Source organism: Mauremys reevesii, linkage group 2, assembly GCF_016161935.1.
Source record: "Mauremys reevesii isolate NIE-2019 linkage group 2, ASM1616193v1, whole genome shotgun sequence".
Lineage (NCBI taxonomy): Eukaryota > Metazoa > Chordata > Testudines > Geoemydidae > Mauremys > Mauremys reevesii.
Genome location: NC_052624.1, coordinates 1,599,662 through 1,618,637, shown reverse-complemented (window position 1 = coordinate 1,618,637; position 18,976 = coordinate 1,599,662). Strand labels below are relative to the sequence as shown.

At 49.0% G+C, this 18,976-nt stretch overlaps 1 protein-coding gene across 1 annotated transcript in view; it reads right to left on the bottom strand.

Annotated features, from left to right (window-relative positions):
- Positions 1-933: 933 nt before the first annotated feature.
- Positions 934-18,976, bottom strand: part of LOC120397102 (stonustoxin subunit alpha-like) — a 35,787-nt gene continuing 17,744 nt past the window's right edge. Inside the window, exons 3-4 of the mRNA XM_039522604.1 lie at positions 12,589-14,643; positions 934-1,638 (exon numbers count right to left, since the gene is read on the bottom strand). Of these exons, the coding sequence (XP_039378538.1) occupies positions 1,109-1,638; positions 12,589-14,643 (2,585 nt within the window). The 3' untranslated portion in view covers positions 934-1,108. The remainder of the gene's footprint in view (positions 1,639-12,588; positions 14,644-18,976) is intronic.

The following is an 18,976-nucleotide window of genomic DNA, read 5'->3' as shown; positions in this document are numbered from 1 at the left end:
GTTAATCATTACATCACACAGCACAACCGTACATGGATAATCAAATGCACTAACTGGCTACACCTGCCCCCTCAGACTGTGCAAAGGGCCCATGCTGCGAGTGGGGCAAGTGTATGTGAATCAGCTAGAAACCCCTGATGAGCACGTGGAGACGGTGCAGGGAGCTGCCAGGGCTTGTGCCCCGTACAGGAAGAGGGGGTGGAGATGCAGGGCGGTGGCCCTGGTTTTACTTCGTCCCTTTCAGGCCGTGAGCACCACGGGGGGTTCTGGCCAAGGCCTGCACAGGGCGCAAAGGGCAGAGCTCCTGGTGCCCATTCTGCAGCTGAGCTTCCAGCCGCAGTGGCTCTAGGACGGGGTGGGGATCGCACTGCCAGTGGCATTCTGGCCCTGCCTGCCGACCCCTCAGCTTTCCTTTGCACCCTCCGCGCCCGAGCGGGGTCCAGCCAGAACCTCCCACAGACTCATTCTAAGGGACCCGTTTCTGTCACATGCACTGGTGCATTGAGCAGGCTCCAGCCAAGGATCCTGCCCTGGGACAGAGCCTCTCAGGCCAGGTGGGCACTGCAAATTCACATGGGTATAACTACATGTGAACCCCCCCGAGCGACGCAGTTACACCGACCTGACCCCTGTGTAGACGGGAGAGCGTCTCCTGCTGACGTAGCTACCGCCTCTCAGGGAGTGGAGTCACCACGCTGACGGGAGACGCTCTCCCATAGTAACATCTTCACTAAAGCGCTACAGCAGCACAGCTGCACCGGCGCAGCTTTTGAAGTGTAGACAAGGCCCCAGTGACTCCACAAGGAGAAGTAATAAACCCTCATCTCAAGGTCTGTGCCCCTCCCGCATCTAGCTGATCGCTTTGTTATCCATCCTCCATCCCTCCCCCTCCAACCCCCCAGTTCCCCTCTCCCATCCCCTCCCTCCCCACTTCCCGGAGGTACTCTTTCTCCCCCCCACACCTTTCTCTGACCCTGTTCTCTGATATAACCCTACAGAACCATACAGCATGAGAACAAGCAGACCGGGCCGTCACGGCCGGACCGTGAAATGGGTTTATCTAGCCTGCTCTCTATGGTACTGACAGGGCCCTGGGCTACCCTGAGTCTCAGGGATGCAGGCTCAGCTGGAATCCTGTACCCCAGACCCAGAAGAAAGGGAAAATTTTCTCCCCATTGAAAGAGGCCCGTGGGAAAGTGAAAATCGGGGCCAGATTATCAGCATAATTAAATGCCACCGACCCCCCTTCATAGTCCAGAGAGACCCAGATCCTGCTGGGTTTTCTACTCAAGGAGAGGCGGGTGACAGGGGAGGTGTGAGCCCGATAGTCTTGGGCACTGCCCCATTTCTGCACCACCCAGACCCCCTCTTCGGGGGTAAAGCCAACCTCTCCCTTCCTCAGCACAGACTGTTTAGCTACCCCCACAGCCCAGTCTGCGGATGCCCCTCCCTCCACCTTCACCTGCCAGGAATGTTTCCCCGAGGTGAACCCCTCAGAGCCCAGCACACTGAGCAAATAATCAAATCTCTCCGGTTTGTAAGGCAACATCTGGCTCTCGTGTCCCCGGCTCACGCTTCTTCGATCTTCAGACAGGATGAGCTCAGGATGTGCCGTGTCTGGATCCAGAGTCACATTCGCTGGGGAGAGACAGAATCAGAGCGTTATTGGCAGACATGGGTCAATGACAGAGTGAAAGGATCAGCTGGGCCAGACCTGAGACTCAGAATCTTCCTGCCCTGCACTCACCTACTGTGTAACATATACGTGTGCCAGTCGGTGCCGCTCTTCATATTGGCTAACTATACACACAGAGAGAGAGAGATTACGTGGCTACAATACTTCACTACCCAGCGTTAAGATGCCTGGAGATACCTTGCGCCCTTCAAGAACGTCAGTTCAGCAAAACTGAATCTTGCAAATGCCAGGAGATAGCGAGTTCAGGTAAATGCCCTCGCAACCTTAACTCTGCCCGCTGGAGCTGGCAGTAGCCACTGGGAATTATCTGTATGCACTGCAGCTGTAATCCCCGTGGTAGGTGTTGCTAGGGTGAAGGAATAAATTGGACCAGCTTGGAAGATCTGTGATTGTGATAGGAGGTGATCTGGGGGGCTGTGGCCCTCTGCGTGCAGTGCTGAGCTGGAGCCGGTTCGCACCAGTTTGCAAGAACCGGTTGCTAAATTTAGAAGCCAGTGTAGAACCGGTTCCTAAAGGGGCAGGCGACTGGGCAAACTCCTGTCCTGTCTGGCCAGCCTGATCTCCCAGCTGGGGAGGCTGAGGCTCCCCAGGCCCCTCCTGCGCTTCCTCCCCCTCGCAGAGCCGCCAGAGCCCTGGGGGAAGTGGCGGGCTCCAGCGGCTATTTAAAGGGCTGGGGCGGCAGAGGCAGCTGGAGCCCCGGCCCATTAAATAGCCCCTGGAGCCCCCCGCTACCCCAGTGCTCTGGGGGCTATTTAAACGGCCCGGGGCTCCCCTGCTTCTACCGCCCCGGCCCTTTAAATAGCCGCGGGAGCCCTGGGGAAGCAGTGCGGCTCCTGCTGCTATTTAAAGGGCCAGGGCAGTAGAAGCAACGGGAGCCCTGGACTTTTTAAATAGCCCCCAGAGCCCCACAGCCCTACCCCAGGGCTCCAGCAGTGAGGCTCTGGTGGCAATTTAAAGGGCCTGGGGCTCCAGCCCCTGCTGGGAGCCCCAGGCCCTGTAAAATGCCCCCTGGGGAAGCCGGGCCAGCCCGGTACCGCGCACCAGCTCACTGTCACCTCTGGGTAAGGGGGTGGGGCTGCAAGCCCCAGCGGCTGCGTGGCATCCTTACACAGCAGCATGGTAAGGGGGCCGGCCGGGACTGGGAGGAGGGGTTGGATAAGGGGTAGGGAGCGGTTGGAGGGGGTGGAGGTTATGGGGGGCAGTCAGGGGACAGGGAACAGGGGGGTTGGGGAGGTGTGGGAGTCCCGTGGGTCTGTCGGGGTGGTGGTGGATGGGGTTGGGGCAGTCAGGGGACGGGGAACGGGGGGAGTTGGGGAGGGGGTGGGGTCCTGGGAGGCAGTTAGGGTTGGGGGTCTCGGGAGGAGGTGGTCAGGGGACAAGGAGTGGGGAGTTGATGGGCTGCAGGTTCTGAGGGGGGCAGTCGGAGGCAGGACATGGGCTGGGATCGGATGGGTGGGGGGTGGTGGGGAGACAGGCACGTGGGGCTTGTACTCACCGCGCGGTTCCCTACTGGGTCTTCAGCGGCACTTTGGCGGCGGGTCCTTCACTCGCTCCGGGTGAAGGACCTGCTGCCAAAAACCGGAGCAAGTGAAGACCCCCCTGCCACCGAGGACCCAGTAGGGAACCGGTTCTTAGGATTTTGGGAGCTCATCACTGTCTGTGTGTGTGTGAGAGAGAGAGAGAGAAAGACGGAGTCCCCAGGCGCTGCTCTGGAACTGCTCCCCACCAAGCCAGGCAGGACTCTGGGGAGCCTCCTCTCCCTTGGAGCAGACTGTCTGCAGGGCAAGAAGCTCCCACGGCTTCACCTCCTGGGTCTCTCCTGGGAGCATTCAGCATCCTCGGCCCCTCCGTGTGCTTCCCACAGCGAGTCCGCCCAGGCGGGGTCCTGGGGAAGCCACCGGGTCCTGCACCCCCACTGCGCAGTCAGACGTGACTCTCTGCCAGTCAGTAACACAGAGGTTTATTAGATGACAGGAACAGGGTCTAAAACAGAGCTTGTAGGTACCGCGAACCGGACCCCTCGGCCGGGTCCATTCTGGGGGGCAGTGAGCCAGACCCCCACATCTGCCCTCACTCCTCGTCCCCAGCCAGCTCCAAACTGAAACCCTCTTCAGCCCCTCCTTTCTGGCCTTTGTCTCTTTCCCAGGCCAGGAGGACACCTGATCTCCTTGTTCACCTTTCGCCATCCCCTTGCAGGGGGGAAGGGCCCCGGCCATTTGTTGCCAGGAGACAGGGTGTCGGCCATTTCTGCACCCTGGAGACTCAAGAAATGCATAGGGGAAACTGAGGCACCCACACAATATTCAGAGGAAACATTAAGAACAGTCCCACTTTGTCACAGTGTGTGTGTGTGTGTGTCCCTCTCTCCCTGGCCCCTATGTGGGTGATCAGAGGCAAGAGGTGCCTGTGTACCTTGGGAGAGCCAGGATGCCTGGTTTCAGTGCTGTGCTGGCCAGGCTGGTGTCACTAGTGAGGCCCAGGGCTCCTCTTGCCATGGGGAGCTCAGAGATGAGTGTGGCAGGTGAGTTTAATGCAGGGTAAGGGAACGCAGGGTGTCTGATGGCATCGTGTGCATTAGGGGGAGGTGACTGTAAAAGGGGTTGTAAGATTTAGCGGCTGTGATGTTCTGTCTGTGGCGTGGGCTGAGATCGAGTGTAGGGCAGGCATAGGGAGCTCCTGTTCAGTACAGCGCAAAGGTAGAGCCGGAGTATGGGTCATGGGTGTACTGGGGCATGGCTCGCAGTGGGCAGAGTTAAGGTTGTGTGGGCATTTCACTTAGCTCTGTATTTCCTGGTTTTCAGAAGTTTGAGTTTTGCTGCACTTGACATTCTGGAAGGCACAAGTTATCGCCAGGCAGCCTCAGCTCTGGGTTAATGATGTTTCTGCCATTTAATTTCCAAGTTTTTTTAACAGAAGGAGAAAAGTTGCTGGTAGGAGAGAGCCGCCATTCCGGCCTTGTAATGATCACGTGCGTGCTCTCCCCCCACCCCATTTATCCACCTCCCCATAACGTCCTTTTCCCTTGCTGAACCCGAAAGGCTATCCCCCATCCCCTGCCCCAATCCCGCCCCTTGAAGCAAACATTCATGTGTCCAATTTTTCCCCAAAAATACTTTGAGGACATTCTGTGACCCAGGGACCTCTTGGTGCCAACTGGCAGAGAGCCCAGGTACACAAAGTTTGCAGGGATCCCCTGGGTAGTGTATTTACATTCGAGTTCACCAAAGAGTGTCACGTAAGGTCTCTACTGAAAGCCTGTGTCACGCTGGTCATTGTAACCATTGCGGGATGTGTGTGTGGATAATACGTAAGGAGAGGGGTGTGTATATTGGCAGCCATGTCCTGAAAGTTAAAGGCAGGTCACCCAGAGGTAGATGCCTGCCAGCAGGTTCCACCAGACAGGAGGCAGGAGACACATGTCACTCTGGCTGACCATGGTGTACTGTGTCTCACACTGACAGTGTATTTGCATACGGAGTCAAATGCTAATGAAGAGATTGTGGGGACTTCAGGAGAAGACATTCACAGGAAGAGGTGAACAGCTGGGAGGGGCAGGGGGTGGAACCCTGTTTACAGGTGAAGAACAAAGGCCTGGTCTAATATATCTATGGATACAGACAGATGCCCAGGCATCCTTCATCTGGGGAGACAAGCTGACAAAGGGCTTGGCCTTATGAAAGGAAGGTCTCGGTCTTCCTGGTTGAAATGCACCATGAGAAAGTCTTTGGGTGAGCAGGACCCTATTAGAAAAGAGGCATCTTGTTAATTAAGTTGAGGCTCTTGAATGCGTGTTAAGATTTTAGTTGCTATGTAACCCTTTGTCTCCGGTATTTCTGCTGGCTTCATTTCAGTCTGTGCTCCGTGTTAAATACACATGTACCTGCTTTCTGTATAAATAAATCTAAGCACGGTGTGTTAAGCGGAGCTGTGTTCTAAGGTCTAACTAATAAATTGGTGAGTTCTGGTCCTTTGGAACAGCGGATCTGGTAATTCTGTGAGTGTCCTGAGGATCAGGGGCTGGACACCACTGGGGGGACGCTCGGAGGACTCGAGGGTTGGAGTGTGGCTATCGCTAACCCGTGTGAGGGACGGCGGAGCCCGCACAGGCTGAGAGGGGAGTGCTTGTGTTGCCTGTAGCTGGTGGTATCAGGGAGCTGACCCGTGGCAGACACAGACAAGATGTCCCCACACTAAGGGCAGGTGGCAGCGAGGTGCCTCACAACCCTGGGGACCCCCAGGAAGCATCACCCATTCCCCAAAATAAATAATTGCAACATGCCTGAGAGCCTTTTCCAGATTCCTGCCCTAGGTGAGCTTGACACTGGCTGGGTGGTGTTGGCGTATGTAAGGATTAAGTAAAGACCTGGGTAACCGCTAGCATGTTATTAGGGAGGAAGGCACGGGCAGGCACTGTCTCTTTGCTTGATGGCTAAAGTGCTACCCTCCCCTTTCCCTTCTCCTCGTTGTAAACAGTAAATAGGGGCAGGGATAATTATGTTCATGGTATGGGCGTTCATACTACTTAATAAGGGTTTGGGGGGTGTTGTAGTAAATGTGGGTATTTACATACTAACTTAGATCAAAGGAATGTGCTGTAACTAATCCAGGGCTTACTCGACAATGGGTCGAGGGGAACAAGTACCGCAATAAAGAAGCCAGTCCACTCAATCCACCCCGGGTCAGCCTGTTCCTCTTCTAACAGATGGGCTCAGGATCAAAGGCTTGCAGCTTATCCCCTTGAGCTTGTCATGTTTCATAAGAACATAAGGATGGCCCCAGACCAAAGGTCCATCCAGCCCAGTGTCCTGTCTACCGACAGTGGCCAGTGCCAGGTGCCCCAGAGGGAATGAACAGAACAGGGAATCATCAAGTGATCCATCCCCTGTTGCCCATCGCCAGCTTCTGGCAAACAGAGGCTAGGGACACCATCCCTGCCCATCCTGGCTAATAGCCACTGATGGACCTGTCCTCCATGAACGTATCTAGTTCTTTTTTGAATCCTGTTATGGTCTTGGTCTTCACAACATCCCCTGGCAAGGAGTTCCACAGGTTGACTGTGCGCTGTGTGAAGAAATACTTCCTTTTGTTTGTTTTAAACCTGCTGTCTATTAATTTCATTTGGTTCTTGTGTTATGAGAAGTAGTAAACAACACTTCCTTATCTACTTTCTCTGCACCAGTCATGATTTTATAGACCTCAATCATATCTCCCCTTAGCCATCTGTTTTCCAAGCTGAAAAGTACCAGTCTTATTCATCTCTTCTCACACGGAAGCCGTTCCATACCCCTAATCATTTTTGTTGCCCTTTTCTGAATTCCAATATATCTTTTTTGAGATGGGGCGATCACATCTGCACACAGTATTCAAGATGTGGGTGCACCATGGATTTATATAGAGGCAACATGATATTTTCTGTCCCATTATCTTTCCCTTTCTTAATTCTTTCCAGCATTCTGTTCGCTTTTTTGACTGCCGCTGCACATTGAGTGGATGTTTTCAGAGAACTATCCACAATGACTCCAAGATCTCTTTCTTCAGTGGTAACAGCTAATTTAGACCCCCTCATTTTATATGTATAGTTGGGATTATGTTTTCCAATGTGCATCACTTTGCATTTATCAACATTAAATTTCATCTGCCATTTTGTTGCCCAGTCACCCAGTTTTGAGAGATCCTTTTCTAGCTCTTCGCAGTCTGCCTGGGTCTTAACTGCCTTTAGTAATTTTGTATCATCTGCAAATTTTGCCACCTCACCGTTTACTCCTTTTTCCAGATCATTTATGAATATTTTGAACAGCCCTGGTCCCAGAACCGACCCCTGGGGGACACCTCTATTTATCTCTCTCCATTCTGAAAACGCACCATTTATACCTACCCTTTGTTTCCTATCTTTTAACCGGTTACCAATCCATGAGAGAACCTTCCCTCTTATCCCATGGCAGCTTACTTTGCATAAGAGCCTTTGGTGAGGGACCTTGTCAAAGGCTTTCTGAAAATCTAAGTACACTATATCCACTGGATCACCTTGGTACACATGCTTGTTGACCCCCTCAAAGAATTCTAGTAGATTGGTGAGGCATGATTTCCCTTTATTAAAACCACGTTGACTCTTCCTCAACAAATTATGTTCATCTATATGTCAGACAATATTGTTCTTTATTATAGTTTCAACCAGTTTGCTTGGTACTGAAGTCAGAACTGTAATTGCCAGGATCACCTCTGGAGCCCTTTTTAAAAATCAGCATCACATTAGCTATCCTCCAATCATCTTGTACAGAAGTTGATTTAAATGATAGGTTACAGACTACAGTTAGTGATTCTGCAATTTCACATTTGAGTTCCTTCAGAGCTGTTGGGTGATACAATCTGGTCCTGATGATTTATTGTTGTTTAATTTATCAATTTGTTCCAAAACCTCCTCTAATGATACCTCAGTTTGGGACAGTTCCTCAGCTCTGTCACCTTTAGCACCTCGATCGTCCAGTGGCCCCACTGGTTGTTTAGAAGGCTTCCTGCTTCTGATGTACTTAATAAAATATTGCTATTTTTGAGTCTTTAGCTAACTGTTCCTCAAATTCTTTTTTGGCCTTCCTAATTGTATTTTTACATTTCGTCTGCCAGTGTTTATGCTCCTTTCCATTTTCCTCACTAGGATTTAACATCCACTTTTTAAAGGATGCCTTTTTGCCTCTCACTGCTTCTTTTATTTTGTTGTTTAGTCACAGTGGCTCTTATTTAGTTCTCTTACTATGTTTTTTAATTTGGGGTATACATTTAAGTTGAGCCTCTATTATGGTGTCTTTAAAAAGTTTCCATGCAGCTTGCAGAGATTTTACTTTTGGCACTGTACCCTTTAATTTCTGTTTAACTAACCTCCTCATTTTTGTGTAGTTCCCCTTTCTGAAATTAAATGCTGCAGTGTTGGGCTGCTGTGGTGTTTTTCCTGCCACAGGGATGTTAAATTTAATTACATTATGTTCACTATTGCCAAGCAGTCCAGCTATATTCTCCTCTTGGACCAGATCCTGTGCTCACGTAGGACTAAATCAAGAATTGCCTCTCCTCTGGGGGGGTTCCAGGACCAGCTGCTCCAAGAAGCAGTCATTTAAGGTGTCAAGAAACTTTATCTCTGCATCCCGTCCTGAGGTGACATGGACCCAGTCAATGTGGGGATAATTGAAACTCCCCCTTATTATTATTATTATTATTATTATTATTATTATTGAGTTTTTTATTTTAATAGCCTCTCTAATCTCCCTGAGCATTTTACAGTCACTGTCACCATCCTGGTCAAGTGGTCAGTAATATATCCCTACTGGTCTATTCTTATTATTAGAGCATGGAATTTCTATCTATAGAGATTCTATGGTACAGTTTGATTCATTTTCGATTTTACTGCATTTGATTCTACGCTTTCTTTCACATATAGTGCCACTCCCCCACCAGCACCACCTGTTCTGTGCTTCCGATATATTTTGTACCCTGGTATTACTGCGTCCCATTGATTATCCTCATTCCACCAGGTTTCTGTGATGCCTATTATATCAATTTGCTCATTTAATACGAGGCACTCTAGTTCACCCATTTTATTATTTAGAATTCTAGCATTAGTATATAAGCACTTTAAAAACTTATCTCCTTTTAGCTGTCTGCCATTACATGATGTAATTGAATGGGACACTTTTTTATTTGATTGTTTCTGATCAAATCCTGCCTGTATTTTATCATTTCCCATCCTCTCGTCCTCACTAGGACACTGAGATTCTCTATTAATAGATCCTCCCCTAAGGGATGTCCGAACCACATGCTCCTCCGCACCTGTTGGCTTTCCCCCAGCCCTTAGTTTAAAAACTGCTCTGCCACCTTTTTAATGTTAAGTGCCAGCAATCTGGTTCCATTTTGGTTTAGGTGGAGCCCATCCTTCCTATATAGGCTCCCCCTTTCCCAAAAGTTTCCCCAGTTCCTAATAAATCTAAACCCCCTACACCATTGTCTCCTCCACGCATTGAAACCCTGCAGCTCTGCCTGTCTAATTGGCCCTGCGCGTGGAACTGGGAGCATCTCAGAGAATACTACCATGGAGGTCGGTGACTTCAATCTCTTACCTTGTACCCTAAATTTGGCCTCCACAACCTCTCTCCTATCCATCCCTATGTCATTGGTACCTACATGTACCACGACCACCAGCTTCTCCCCAGCACTACATATAAGTCTGTCTAGATGTCTTGAGAGATCCACAACCTTCACACCAGGCAGGCAAGTCACCATACAGTTCTCCCAGTCATCACAAACCCAGCTCTCTCTGTTTCTAATGATCAAATCTCCCACTACTAACACCTGTTTCTTTCTAATAGCTGGAGTTCCCTCCCCCAGAGAGGTATCCTCAGTGTGAGAGGATACCACTACATCACCTGGAAGGAGGGTCCCAACTATGGTATTGTTTCCCTCTGCGCCAGTGAGATACTCTCCTTCCCTGGGACTTTCATCCTCCTCAATAGCACAGTTTTCAGGGTAAGAGCTCCTGTATTACCCCTGCGTGGTCTGTCAAGGGGACCCATTTAAAGGTTTCCAGCTCCCAGCTGTCACCTCTCATAGGCAGAGACCCACGTCTCACTGCCTCCTAACTGGGGTTAGGGCTGCACAGCTCCCTGCCTCACACTGTGATGTCCCCAGCAAGCCAATCTGCCTAACCAGGCCAGGGCCTGTGCTTTGCTTTCTCTCTGAAGACAACGACCAGTGTATTACCCACAGCTATATGTTTCCACACAGCTCCTTGTAAGCAAGCACATTTCTTCTGAAGGTAAAAGCATTACAGAGAAAACTTATTAAAACAATAAAAGAACCTTCACATGTGCTCAAACACTTTCCAGAGATCTCCCCAATGCCAACCTAGGGCACTAGATCAGCTATTTCTTTATCAAGCTTGGGCCTTTGATCTTGGCCTTCTGCAACAGGTAATCAACAGAGAAAACCCTCTCCTCAGGGCATAGCTTCAAAGGGCTGGGTTTTTGCATTGACCAGAGATGGGGAATTTGCATTAACCTCTCCCTTGGGAATCCCCAGGAAATCCACTTAATATTCATTGTCCCAAAAGTCCATACTTGTCTGGCACATTTTCAATACAGCCTTTTGAACTGCCGGGTCTTACATCCATCACATCTCCCCACTAGAGAGGTTACATACAATCCTGACCCACAGTAATGCATACAGTTAATGCAATAAGGTCTTTCAGTGATATTGCAGGAAATTGCCATGTCTGCAGAGACCTATCCAGCTACAGTGGAAGCTTTCCACCTACAGATTTTCTTGGCAATCCAAGTTATCTTTGAAAACTCGTGGTGATCGGGGGAGGTCCCGGATGACTGGAAAAAGGCTAATGTAGTGCCATTCTTTTCAAAAGGGAAGAAGGAGGATCCGGGGAACTACAGGCCAGTCAGCCTCACCTCAGTCCCTGGAAAAATCATGGAGCAGGTCCTCAAGGAATCAATTCTGAAGCACTTAGAGGAGAGGAAAGTGATCAGGAACAGTCAGCATGGATTCACCAAGAGCAAGTCATGCCTGACTAACCTAATTGCCTTCTATGATGAGATAACCGGCTCTGTGGATGAGGGGAAAGCAGTGGATGTGTTATTCCTTGACTTTAGCAAAGCTTTTGATATGGTCTCCCACAGTATTCTTGCTGGCAAGTTAAAGAAGTATGGGCTGGATGAATGGACTATAAGCTGGATAGAAAGCTGGCTAGATCGGCAGGCTCAACGGGTAGTGATCAATGGCTCCATGTCTAGTTGGAAGCCGGTATCAAGTGGAGTGCCCCAAGGGTCGGTCCTGGGGCCGGCTTTGTTCAAGATCTTCATTAATAATCTGGAGGATGGTGTGGACTGCACCCTTAGCAAGTTTGCAGATGACACTAAACTGGGAGGAGTGGTTGATACGCTGGAGGGTAGGGATAGGATACAGAGGGACCTAGACAAATTAGAGGATTGGGCCAAAAGAAATCAGATGAGGTTCAACAAGGACAAGTGCAGAGTCCTGCACTTAGGACGGAAGAATCCCATGCACTGCTACAGACTAGGGACCAAATGGCTAGGCAGCAGTTCTGCAGAGAAGGACCTAGGGGTTACAGTGGACGAGAAGCTGGATATGAGTCAGTGTGCCCTTGTTGCCAAGAAGGCTAATGGCATTTTGGGCTGCATAAGTAGGGGCATTGCCAGCAGATCGAGGGACGTGATCATTTCCCTCTATTCGACATTGGTGAGGCCTCATCTGGAGAACTGTGTCCAGTTTTGGGCCCCACACTACAAGAAGGATGTGGACAAATTGGAAAGAGTCCAGCAGAGGGCAACAAAAGTGATTGGGGCTGGAGCACATGACTTCTGAGGAGAGGCTGAGGGAACTGGGATTGTTTAGTCTGCAGAAGAGAAGAACGAGGGGGGATTTGAAGCTGCTTTCAACTACCTGAGAGGAGTTTCCAAAGAGGATGGATCTAGACTGTTCTCAGTGGTGGCAGATGACAGGAGTAATGGTCTCAAGTTGCAGTGGGGGAGGTCTAGGTTGGATATTAGGAAACACTATTTCACTAGGAGGGTGGTGAAGCACTGGAATGGGTTCCCTAGGGAGGGGGTGGAATCTCCTTCCTTAGAGGTTGGAACCTTAACTTGACCAGTATAATTTGTACAGTCCCCAGCAGATCCCTGTGTTGGGTTGGGCCATGTATGCATCACTGCAGTTCAGATATTAAATTGCAATAAATAGTTGATTCTGAAGTCACTCCTACATTATACACCTGGGACATCTCAGTTTTCTTCTAATGATAAATATAGTTTTACTTGAATGGACTACTCCAGAGCTGGGGATGGGGGAGCGGGAAATGTGCACATATATATATATGTTACCTTTCTTTAGGGTTGAGATGCAAGTCTCCTCGCTCGGGTCACTCACAGCCCCATCCGCACACACAGCCGACACCCGGAATCTGTAGGAGGTCTCAGGACGCAGTCCATCAACGCTACAGAACTCGGTTCTCTTTCCTGTCCTTCGTTCCAGCCATTTGTCTTTCCCCTCCTGACCCGTATCTCCTGCATCCTCTTTATATTCCACCTTATACTCCTTTATTCTAACTCCGTCTCCAGTGACACTTGGACTCTCCCAGGAAAGGGCAATGGCAGATGAATCTACAATAACTGTTACGGGCTTCCCAGGAGAGCTGGTAGGGGGAAGAGTCTTCACAGGATCACTCACGTCGCTGCTCTCGCTGAGCCCTGGTTTGCTCACTGCAGCGTATCGGAACTGGTACTCGGTGTTTGCACGGAGCCCTGTTACTGTGAATGTCTCTTGTGTGTTATTTACAGTCACAGCCGTCCAGTTCTCCTGCCCTACAATTCTGTACTCTGCCCGATAGCCGGATATCTCAGCCCTGCCATAGGCTGCTGGGTTAAACGTGAGCTGCACACGGTCATGTCTGATTCCATCAATCAGGGGAGGAAGAGGCTTTGATGGAGGCTCAAAGTTGGTGCTGATCAGCTCTCCATCTCCATATAGGTAAATGGAAGTGCCTGGATTGTCCTTGTCTGGGACAGAGGCCACAATGAACCGAGTCTTCCTGTTAGGTTTGTTGACACTGACAAAATGTGAAAGGGACTTTGCAGATTTTCGAGCTTTTTGATATATTTTTTTTTCCTCAAACCACACTTTGGATTTTGGTTTCTCAGCAACAGAACTGGCTAAGGCAGGATCATGAGTTTCCTTTATAAACTGGGTCTGAAGCCATTGTTTTAAATCTGATAAATATGGCTCCTCTTCACACAGTGAGGTGAATGTAAAGGAGACGATAAAGTCAAGATCAGGGTCGAGTACTATTTTATCTAGTTCACTCTGAGAGGACACCACCTCCACATTGCTTAGGATCCTAAGGTAGGAATTCACATAATTCACCTCTTTCTCCTTTGTATCCAGAAATTCACTGAGACGCTGGGTATTGAACGGTGACTGATTTTTCCATGATAAAATATCCACCAGAGCCCCTTCCTCTTTTCCACCTCCACGGATAGACGGCAAGAGGCTTGCTAGCTGTTTCTGGAAAGTCTGTCTGTGTTGCTTACACAGATCTCTGAATTGCTGGATTTTCTGCTTGATTTCGGGGAAGCTTGTGGTGATCGGATTCTTCACCATGTCATTGCATCGCATGTTTAGTTCTGCCAGTTCCTCCATAGCAGTCTGAGCATCAGAAATCAGTGTTAAACTGATCTCACGCACCAGCCGAGCCGCTCTGGAATCCAGCTTGGTCAGCGGGTACAGCCAGACTCTCATTGGTACGGCGTTCTCCCCGCTGTCACCCAGCAGCTTCGGGAGGGTGGAATACATTTTCATGGCATCTTGTAAATTAGTTGGATTTTTCTCAAGAGCAAAATCACCATGGAACTTGCAGTTAAAATTTTCAGCATTTAATTTTTCCCTGTCATCCATTTTGACAGCTCCTTCCCCTTCTATGGAAACCGGGGGTATAATTTTAATTGCAAGCTTGAGCTTTCCCTCTATCTCACGTACATTCTCAGAAGAAGAAACTTCCCGATCAAACACGAAGAAAGCCTGAGCCCCGTACAGCACAGCCGTGACCACATGGGTGGCCGTGCCTTGGTCAAATACAGCACGATAAGAGACATTCTCTGGTCCTAAATGGTTCATAGTTAGTTGCTCAAACTTTGTTGTGGCAGAGTACTGGAGAGTAACTCTGGCCTGTTGTTTGGATGTTTTGGTGTCATTTAAGTATTTGGCAGATCCACTTACTTCAACCAGCCCCCCCAGGAAACTGGCCTTCAGCGAGGCTGTGACATTGAGGGCATTGGCCTTGTCTTCAATGGTGTCAGATGCGATGATCTCAAATTCAGTCCTAGGTTGTGGTTTTCTGCTTACATCCTTGAGAAGCTGGTCCAGGCCCCACAGTGTGACCCCTGGAATAGTAGAGACAAACACATGGTAACGTAACTGATAGATGCACAGGACACAGAGTCTGTCCATGGTTTCATTGTGTCTCATTTCTGAGATTGAAAAATAACGAGTGAAGGACATCAAGTAAACTGACCTGGTAACGTACAAACGTGCCAAGTCAAGGCTGAACTACACCCAGAACAACCTTCCCTGGCCCCCGGCTTCTTACGGGACTTTGGAAGACGTGAACTTTTCTGATATTTTTTAATAAATCCCTCTCCAGAGTGACTGAGTTCACTCCCCTTCAGGAGTACACTGCTCCAGGCAGCAAGTGCTCTGGTTATGACTGAAATCTCACTTCCATTAGAAACATCTGGTTTATTTGATTAAAGAAGCTAGGAATTGCCAGGCTTGACCTGATCCGTGATCCACCTAGCCCAGTGTTCTGTCTCTGAGAGTAGCCAGCACCAGATCCTTCATAGGAAGGTGCCAGAAACCCCACTTTATTGTTGGAAAAACCACCCTCATGAAGTTCTCATTGACCTCTAATATTTGGAGATTGGCTTAAATCTTGAGCATGAGGTTTTACATCCCTCCCTACACTTTCTTTTCATTGTTCTAATCCCCATATTCTTGTTACCCATATAAACATCCAGTCCCGCTAAATGTCTAAGCCTGGCCTCAGGACACATGGCTGGTGAGATGAAGGGAGCTGGGAGACTAAGGGAGTTAGCCAGCTGAGTTTGCCAGGGAAGGAAGGCAGGGAGGTAGGGTTTTTCTTTAACTTGAAGGCATTGCACAAGGAAGAACCTGCAATGGTGCATTGCCAACACCTCTGCTAGCTCTTAATCTGCCTGCGCCTGTGGGGGCCCTGGCCAGACAGCCATCCTGACTGGAGGCTTCTGCCCAGATCCTCATCTTCACTTGCTGGGAATGCAGCCTGCATGTCCCTGCTGAAAACAGCCAGGCAGGGGAAACCAGCTGGTGTGAGAGGCGTCTGTCTGGGGAGTCCCTCAGGTAGCAGGTAAGAGAGCTGAGGGAGGAGGTGGCTCAGTTATGTAGCATCCAGGAGCGTGAGGACTTCATCACCAGGCTGCACATGGAGACATCCGGGATGGAGGATGCCAGCTGACTAGGGATGACTACAGAAGCACCAGAAGAGGAAGGAGACCCGGCTGCTCTGCAGAAAGGAGACTGGCTGCTGGCCACCTTAGACAGTAGGCTGTGCTCCACTCCCCACCCCGCTCCTCCATGCATCGAGGTGAAGAACTGGCACACTGTACTGGCCACAGGAGGAGAGGAGCAGACCCCAATGGCTGAGGAAGAGGAGCCACCTGCTCCCAAGGCTGGGAGATCACGGCCGCCACACCCACCAGGAGGGGACATAGGGTGCTGGTGGTCTGGGCTCCCTGCTGTAAGGGATGGGACCCTCCATCTGCTGACCTGACCTGACGTCCCAGGAGGTGTGCTACCTGCCTAGAGCCCACATCCCAGGTGTTATGGAAAGGTTGCCAAGGCTCATCCATCCATCTGGCCACTGCTGCACACTGCGCATCTACATGGGCACTAACGATACTGCCAGTCTGACCCTGCGCAGTGACTCCTGCGCTCTGGGAGTGAGGGTGAAGGAGTCACGGTCGCATTTTGTGTTCTTGTCCATCCTCCTGGCTGAGGTTAAGGGCCCAGGGAGAGACGTGCACACCCTGGAGATGATGCACGGCTGTGCGGGTGGTGTCAAATGACGGACTTTGGCTTCCTAAGTCATGGGAGGCGGTTTCAGGAAGGAAATCTGCTGGGAGGAGATGGGGTACACCTGACCGAGAAGGGGCGGAGCGCCTTCGAGCACTGACTTGCCAACCTAGTGAGGAGGGTTTTAAATTAAGATCAAAGGGGCAGGTGACAAAATACCACAGGTAAGTATCAAAAAAGTGACCTTCACAGAGGGTGAGATGTTGCTGGGGTGAGGGGGAGGGGGAGTGGAAAATGTACAGTCGGGTCATAGGAGCAAGAAGCAGGATAACAGAGGGGGAATCTGCTCAATATATTACTTGTCTATAGACAAATGCCAGGTGTATGGGGAACAGACGGGAAGAACTGGAAGTCTTAGTACATAAGCTAATTTAGTGTTTAATTGGCATCACTGAGATTTGGTTGGATAAATCTCATGACTAGAACTTTGATGCATGGCGTGTTCAGGACGGAAAGGCAGCAAAAAATAGAGGAGGGGTTGCACTATCCATGAAGAGAATATACACGTATGCTGTGGTTCAGGGGATGAGAGGCCTACCCAGTTGAAGTTCTGTGGGTAAAGATAAAAGTGGGCAGGGGAAAACAGGGGTGATGTTATCGTAGAGGTCTTCTATAGACCATCAAACCAGGAGGAAGAGATGCATGAGGCATTTCTAGAGCAAATAACAGAAATATCCATATCACAAGTCCTGGTAGTAACAGGGGACTTCAACTACCCAGACATCTGTTGCAAAAGTAATACCACAAAACACAAAGAGTCCAGTAAGTTTTTGGGATGTGTAGGGACAACTTCTTGTTTCAGAAGGTGGAGGAAGTAACTAGGGGGCAGCCATTTTAGACTTGATTCTGACTAAAAGGGAGGAATTGGTTGCAAATCTGAAGGTAAAAGGCAATTTGGGTGAAAGTGTTCATAAAATGATAGATTTTATTATTTTAAGGAAAGGAAAGAGTGAAAAGAGAGAATAAGACAATGAACTTCAAAAGAATAAACAGACTTCATCAGACTCAGAGAACTGGTAAGTAAGGTCCCTGGGAAGAAAATCTAAGGAGTTCAGGAGAGCTGGCAGTTTCTCAAAGAGACAATATTAAAGGCACAATTGCAAACTATCCTGATTCAAAGGGAAGATAAGAAAAATAGCAGGAGGACAATATGGCTTCACCAGGAGCTCTTCAGTGACCTGAAAATCAGAAAGAAACCCTACAAAAAGTGGGGATGTGGCTGAATTGCTAAGGAGGGTACAAAAGAACAGCACAAGCAGACAGGGACTAAATCAGAAAGGCTAAGGCACAAAATGAGTTACACCTAGCGAGGGACATAAAAGGCCATAAGAAGAGGGTTTTTAAAAATATATTAGGAGCAAGAGAAAGATGATGAAAAGTGTAGGTCCACTATTTGGTGGGGAAGGAAAGTTAATGACATCAAGAACACAGAGGTGTTTAATGCCTATTTTGCTTCAATCTTCTCTAAAAAGGTAAATTGTGACCAGGTGCTTAATACAATTAGTATTAATAATAAGGAGGAAGGAACACAAGACAGAATAACAAATGAACAGCTTAAAGAATATTTAGAGAATTATATGTACTCAAGTCAGCAGGACTTGACTAAATTCACCTTAAGGAACTAGCTGAAGCAGATCTTTGAGCAGGGGGTTGGACTAGATACCTCCTGAGGTCCCTTCCAACCCTGATATTCCATTATTCTAGTCTATGATTCTATGATCTTGGATCTGTCAGTAATTATCTTTGAGAACTCACGGAGGATGGGTGCGGTCCCAGAGGACAGGAGAAGAGCAAATATGGTACCTATCTTTAAAAAGAGGAACACAGAGGACCCGGGGAATTATAGAATAATCAGCCTACCTTCAACACCTGGAAAGATACTGGAACAAGCTATTAAACAATCAGTTTGTAAGCGCCTCGAAGATAACAGGGTAATAAGTAATAGCCAACATGGATTTGTCAGGAACCAATCATGCCAAACCACCTAATTGCCTTCTTTGACAGGGTTACTGGCCTAGTGTTTAGGGGGAGAAGCAGGAGACATGATAGATCTTGATTTTAGTAAGGCTTTTGACACAGTCCCACAGGAAACTGGGGAAATGTGGTATAGATGAAATTGCTCTAAGTTAGGTGCATAACTCGATGAAAGGCTGCACTCAGAGTAGTTATCAATGGTTTGCTGTCAAACTGGGAGGATGGATGTAGGGGGGTCCTGCCAGAGTCTGACCTGAGTCTGGTGCTAATCAGTATTTCATCCATGACCTGGATGATGGGGTGGAGAGCACACTCATACAATTACCAGATGACACCAAGCTAGGAGGGGCTGCGAGCTCTTTGGAGGACAAGATTAAAACTCAAAATGACCTTGTTGATTTCAGATCAATTCTCCAGTTTATAAAGATGAAATTCAACAAAGACAAATGCAAAGTACTACACTTAGGAAGGAAAAATCAAATGCACAAATACACGATGGGGAATAACTGGCTAGACAGTAGTTCTGCAAAAAAGAAACTGGGGTTATAGTGGATCATACAGTGAATAGGAGCCCACAATGGGATGCAGTTGTGCAAAAGGCTAATGTCATTCTGGGGGGTGTTAACAGCAGTG